Raw genomic sequence first — 6,278 nt, 5'->3', positions numbered from 1 at the left:
TCCCAAGATTTATCACAAAAGGTCATCTAATTTTTGGGCCTTTGCATCTATTGCCAAGAAATTAAAGAGGGTTTAAGTTGATTAGAGTATAAGCTAGATTTGTCTACATTAATGCAGGTGTCAATAAACTTGGATGCAAATGGTGAATGCCAAGAATGTTCAGTGAAGTCATTGAATGAATGGAAAAAAGCATCAGATTTCCCAGTGATAAATCAAGACTACTCAGGTGCCAAAAACACATACATTTATGCAGCAACGACCTCTGGTTCAAGCCAAGCATTGCCACATTTCCCATTCGACACAGTGCTGAAACTAAACACTTTGAACAAGTCAATCCCCAAAACCCCCCAAGTTATGTTTTCAAACAAGATTTCGAAGTTACAGTCGCATTTTGAAAACACGACTTCGTAAAATAGAACATAGATTTGAAATATAAGTTTTAAACTGCTTGGATTTGAAAATTTTCTCTTAAAAATGTTAGGTAAAAAACACTAAGGAGCATAGTTTATCTTGAAATCTTAGAGCAGCCATGAACTTTGAAAGTTTTCATCAAACTTGGACTTGAAAACTAACATTAGTGCCCCATGGCTTATCTCATAAGCACGCTTCTAAGTGAGAACGTCTATCCTAACAATGCTTGCTCACAAAACTAATTTAATCACAATCAATCAATCCAATCATGCTAAAACTAATTTAAAATCCTACAACTCAGTTATAGATAGTGAGAAAACACGCATCGATTAGTTTGAAATGAAGGCATTGAGGTCGTTGTCTAACGTTAAATCAATGAAATAACTGTCAACATTAAGTCTCTCAGAAGTCCTTATATGCTAGCTGAGTTAGGTTTGGGCTTGACCTGTAATAACAGAAACGAGAGTTAAAAAAATATTAGATCTAGAATTTTTTCTTTCCTAAATAGAACATGTCTGATTGATATTCAAAGCACATGTAGCAGCCATGAAATGAACAGCATATTCAACAATTTTGCAGAGAGAAGTAATTTGAACAATTCAAGCGATGAAGTGTTTCCAGTAAGGAGCTTCCAAATTACTTACATGTCTTACTTACAATGAGTGGCACTAATGAGATCCAGGCAAGCGTGTACCAGCCTACACAAGTTTTAGAAGATAAAAATTATGATTTTATATAATCATGAAAGACTAAAAGTGAATTTAGTCTGATATCATCAAACAGAAACAGAGATGTTTGCTTACTGTAAACATTCAGCAGCAGTAAGATGACAGCAAAAACCCACAGTGGGAAACTGCAAAATCAACCCAAATTTAAAAAAAAAAAAAAAAATCATTAGCATATAAGTGTCTTGGTAGATTCATTAAATGATATTCCCAAAGCCAGTGAGGAATATAGTTGACAATATTGAAAGAAGAAATGATGAAGTTACCTTATTCCCACCACCACCTTGAAGTCATCTTCCATGGATCTCTTAATATATTTGTGGAAATTAAATTTGGTATTTGGAGCAAAATGTGCCTACATACATATATTTATCAGACTTAATCTGTTGGGACATACCAGAATTGGTCATGCATATAATTAACATTTTAAAAAGGACTTTAGGCCCTGTTTGGAGTTGCTTCTAGGGGTGTTCATGTTAAGTATCAAATGATTGATGTGTTGTACTTGAATTTGATAGTGGATTTATTATATTGTTCAATTTAAATCGAACATGTCAATCATTTGAGATTCAACTTGAAAATCCTGGGGAAATGAAGAAGCCCACTTACGTTGATAAACCCATTGCGCATAGTTATATATTCCACCTTTGACACCGAACCAAAGAATTGCCTGAAGAATGCAACCTGGAATAAAAAATTATAATCCCATATCATGCTTTGAAATTAGACAATGTGCTATGATATTTTGAACAATTCATAATTACTCTGAGTTATAATCTTACAATCCATCTGATCCCAGGAGTTCTGGAAAATCTAGTATGACGTCTCACAAATGAAGTCTGATGACTAAACCTAAATCTTGCTGGATCTGTTTAAGAAAAAAAAAAAAAACTCATCAATAATATTACAAAATCCGAAAAAATTACTAAAAAATAAAAGGAAAATGTTTGGGACCACTTTTGGAGATGATGCCCACATCCCCAAAGTGATCACAGCCCTCCATGTATGTGTGAGGTTCATTCATACATCATGAGTAGTTCAGATTTATGGAGGTCTTGTGGGAGTGGGAATCTTAATCATTGCTCAAAATAAAATATGTGAATTACATTTGTTCCAAGTGTAGCACAACAAATTACACACTTCATTTTCAGGCAATTTTTCAAACTATTTTTTGGGAGCCCAACAATTAACATTAATCAGCCCCTGGAGATTTCGGTCCATAATGTTGCCATTAAGCTGGGCCGTTAAGCTGGCCCTATTTGAAATTTACGAAGGCCCAAACTTAGGCCCAATCTTCATATATAAAAAATAATTAAATGAGAACTGAGAACAGGAAGGAATTACCATTGGTGAATTGATATTCCAAAGACGACGTATCTGATTCCCAACCCTTCCATTTCTTCATCTGGTGAATAAATAATAAATAATAAATAAACTTGATAAACATAGCTGCATCCAAATAGCCTGATATGTAGATTGGAATTTTAAATTGAAGAATGTCTTCACACCTTACACCATTCGAAGTCAAGACCTTTGGTAGATGAAAAAGCTACCCCAGAAAATGAATAGCGGTCCACAATGAGGGTGGTTCCACTTCTCAACTTAGACTCCATTAATGATCTGCAAATACATTGTAGATGATCATGTACAATACAACCTTCACATTTCAAATATTTGCTTGTGTGAACGTCTAAAGTACCAATCGCTAACAGATTACATAGTAGAACATTTGGGGATTATAAATCCAACATTCTAATAACTTTACTGTCAGATGGATCTGTTAATATGAAAGAAAAAAAATGGGACCATTAGACAAACAAAGAGCATAATAACTAAATGATTTCGAAAGTTACAACATCATATTGCGTAGGAGGCAGAGCCCTTGCCCTGCAAATCTGAAAAAGTTCTGTAGACAGCTCCTGCAAAAGGCTTCACTAGTTGGCGATGCTCACAGAATCACTAATATGACTCAAAACAGGTACATGAGAATCTACTAAAAGTGAAACACGTAGCTCAAAAACCGTGTCAATATATTAGTATTAGATTTTGAAAAATGATTGGACCTAATATAAATCGTATAAGGTAACCCTGTGGAAAGATATGATCAACCAAATGGATGTATCCGAACCCGTCATATCTGCAGATCAAACTAAGCCAGAATCAGTGCCACATGACAACAATGTTTTGGATGACATCTGCAAGACTGATGCTTGCAGTTTTTCTTTACTAGAGTAAAAGTCACAAAATAAAATTTAATCTGTCCCCAAATCCAGACCTTTTTTCAGCAAAATGACAACATAATGTTTAACACTAATGTCGGAGTTGAGCATAAAGAAACATTTAGCACTTCATACACAGCTATTTATTAATTTTAAGCTACTTTCATATGTAGAACAATACAAATGACTGAAAAATTGATGATTACCTACAAATGCAGAAAAACAAAAATTAATTCCCATCCAAAAAATGCAAAAAATGAGAGGATCAACTGAACTGACATGAGATCCCAAATAGCCATTTACAATTCATGATCCACAGCTCCACCGCAACGTATTATCCTTTTGGGAGTCCAATTAAAACACCAAGGCAAGGCAGTGTTAAATACTAGAAGAGAAAACAAACAAACCAACAGCAGAGTTGAATAGAAAACCAAAAAAATAGTCCCTTACATGCTGAAAAAGCTGACTGATAACACACTGAAAACGCTCTTGCACCATTGGGGGCGGTCCTTGTCCATGTCCTTGCGCATAGGCATAGTCATAGGCTGGAAAGTATGGAGAAGAAGGGATTTGCAAATCATCCCTAAACAACAACCAAATTCAATTGTAAGGCAATAATCAAGACAAATAGAAACACTCAAGTGAATAAAAAAATTAACAACAACGGCAAAATCTAAACACAATCTAAAGGAATTCAATTGCAATCCTATAATTTTCATTCTCTGCATGAGGAATATAAATAAATCTGTAAATGGAATTATAAACATGACATCCAAAACTAAATATAGAGAAAGAACACTGACATCTAAAATGATAATTAGATGAATATACTCAGATCCTCAATCATTCACATGTAAAACAAATTCCAATAGGTTTGGATGGTAACAGCCTTATACATGCCATCAACACATGTACATGTCGTGTTTTTACTTGTTAAATTTCTATCATAACGATAGAACACAACACTACTTACAAATCAGAAGCAAGAGCATCACCTCCAGGACTATCAATTCGGATGATAACAGCCTTATATCTTTTTGACTCTGGAATAAAAGATCAGCATTAGCTGGGGAAGGAGCACAATTATAGACAAAGGAAAAGCTAACTGAACACAGAAAAGTAATTAACTCAGTGAGCAGTAAAATATAGTTGGTAATGCCATAGCAATTCCTTAATCTATAAATCCAGTTCATCATTTAAATTCATGTCTTTCTTTATTTTGTTATTATTATTATTTATTTATTTTTAAGGTCTCATGCATCTTGAATCCAGCATCAGTGTTGCAATCTTGCAACTACGTTTATTTTTCAATTCCGTCTTCATAATTAGGATTTGCAATTTAACTTGGAACTCAAGATTGAGTATTTCTTTCTCTTTATTCATCAGATTAAAACATCAGACCGTTTCCATTCAATAGGTCTCCAGGTACTCAAACATTTTCGTGCAATTGATACTTCACTTACAAGATGGTGATCCTTTCATTTAATGAATTATTTGAAAATCACTTTGTCATATTACACAAACACTGCAGTCACCAATAGATGAAATTGAAATGAAAAAAAAGGAACCTGAGTGAGTTGGGAGACGAAAGAGTCGTGATTGTGAACATCAGAAGTGAAGGAGCAATGATCGATGCTACTAGAAGCGGAAAACAAGAGGCTGAAGTTGGATGCGACGGTGAAGATGACGAAATCGAATGATCTCTACTGGTTCTGATCATCAAACCTTAGTAGCTCCGGCATTGTTGTCTGCTGCTTCTCATCACAATCTTAGAGAGAGAGAGAGAGAGAGAGAGAGAGAGAGATGTGTTTGTGAATCGTCGGGAAAGTGAAAGTGAAAAGGGGGTTAGGGCATAGGTATAATAAGAAAGGGGCAAAATAAATAAAAGAAAGACTCAGATGTTGTTGTAAATATTATTTTTTGCGACCGTTAAATAGTCAGTCGCAAAAAATTAGTCGCAACAAGTCACTTTTCTAGTAGTGATATATATATATATATATATATATTTATATAAAAATATTATCCATATTTTTTTATGTTTGGTATGATTGAAAATGATTCCGAGATCAATTGAAAATAAATTTATTTAAAAATAAAATATTTATTTATTTATTATTTGATAGGATATTTTCTACTTCAAAGAGTACATATTTTTAGACTAAAATTTTATTGCTATCACCACATTACCACAATTAGGGTTGGTTTGACATGAACTATATAATTCATCTTTTTATCTTTTTATCTTTTTTTCATCACATCACCTCTCTACTTTTCTGCACATCTTTTCGTAAAAAGATAAAAAGTACACTTTTTTAGGACACCTCAAACCAACCCTTAATATAACCAATGACACATTAATTTTAAGATCGCAATCAAACATCAAAAAAAAATTCTTAAAAAATATTTTTGATTAAAACATATATTGAGCTGAAATAAATGACTGGAAATTTCAAAGGATACCCATGTTGTTTTCCTAGAAAAAAATTTAAAAAAATATATTTTAAAATTTATGGAGTGCCAAATCCCAAAATTATGGCGCTATTTAGCAAAGAGGTTTGGGGTTATTTTAGTCACAAAAGATAAAATAAATTATTTTAGTCATAGCAAATAAAATATCACATTCAACCTATAATCATTATATTTTTTTTTTAAAAAAGAGTTAAAAAAAATTAAAAAGCCAAAGAGAGAGAGAGAGAAGGGGGGAGTGAGTGAGTGATGTCAGTGACGCGGAGTAGGTAGATTTTGAAAATCCACCACAGACAACAACAAAAAAAAAAAAAAAAAAATTGATTTTTAAATTATCTTAAATAAAAACAAAAGTTAGAAAAGATTCTTCAAGACTATAGTTCGGAAAGAATGGTTGGATTGGGTTTGAGTCTATTTTTAGTTCAGATTAAAATAGTTAAAAAAATTAAAAAATCAA

The 6,278-nt window shown here is 33.0% G+C and overlaps 1 protein-coding gene across 2 annotated transcripts; it reads right to left on the bottom strand.

Moving 5' to 3' along the window:
• Nucleotides 1-778: 778 nt before the first annotated feature.
• Nucleotides 779-2,856, bottom strand: LOC145814666 (MLO protein homolog 1-like). 2 transcript variants are annotated; one of them, XM_082911639.1, is made up of 8 exons: nt 2,645-2,837; nt 2,481-2,541; nt 1,919-2,004; nt 1,746-1,820; nt 1,403-1,491; nt 1,215-1,264; nt 1,056-1,109; nt 779-856 (listed from the first exon to the last, which is right to left on the bottom strand). In XM_082911639.1, the coding sequence occupies exons 1-8, from the start codon at nt 2,747-2,749 to the stop codon at nt 840-842; spliced, it is 537 nt and encodes a 178-aa protein (XP_082767765.1). In that variant the 5' UTR covers nt 2,750-2,837; the 3' UTR covers nt 779-839. The 2 variants fall into 2 exon arrangements, with proteins under 2 accessions (XP_082767765.1, XP_082767764.1); XM_082911638.1 differs by having other exon boundaries at nt 781-856; nt 1,069-1,109; nt 2,645-2,856.
• Nucleotides 2,857-6,278: the final 3,422 nt, after the last annotated feature.

The sequence above is a fragment of the Camellia sinensis genome, unplaced genomic scaffold (genome assembly GCF_055761805.1).
Source record: "Camellia sinensis isolate YWXY unplaced genomic scaffold, ASM5576180v1 Unanchor12, whole genome shotgun sequence".
Classification (NCBI taxonomy): domain Eukaryota; kingdom Viridiplantae; phylum Streptophyta; class Magnoliopsida; order Ericales; family Theaceae; genus Camellia; species Camellia sinensis.
Note: the sequence above shows the minus strand (reverse complement) of the source record. Positions and strands in the feature narration are given on the sequence as shown.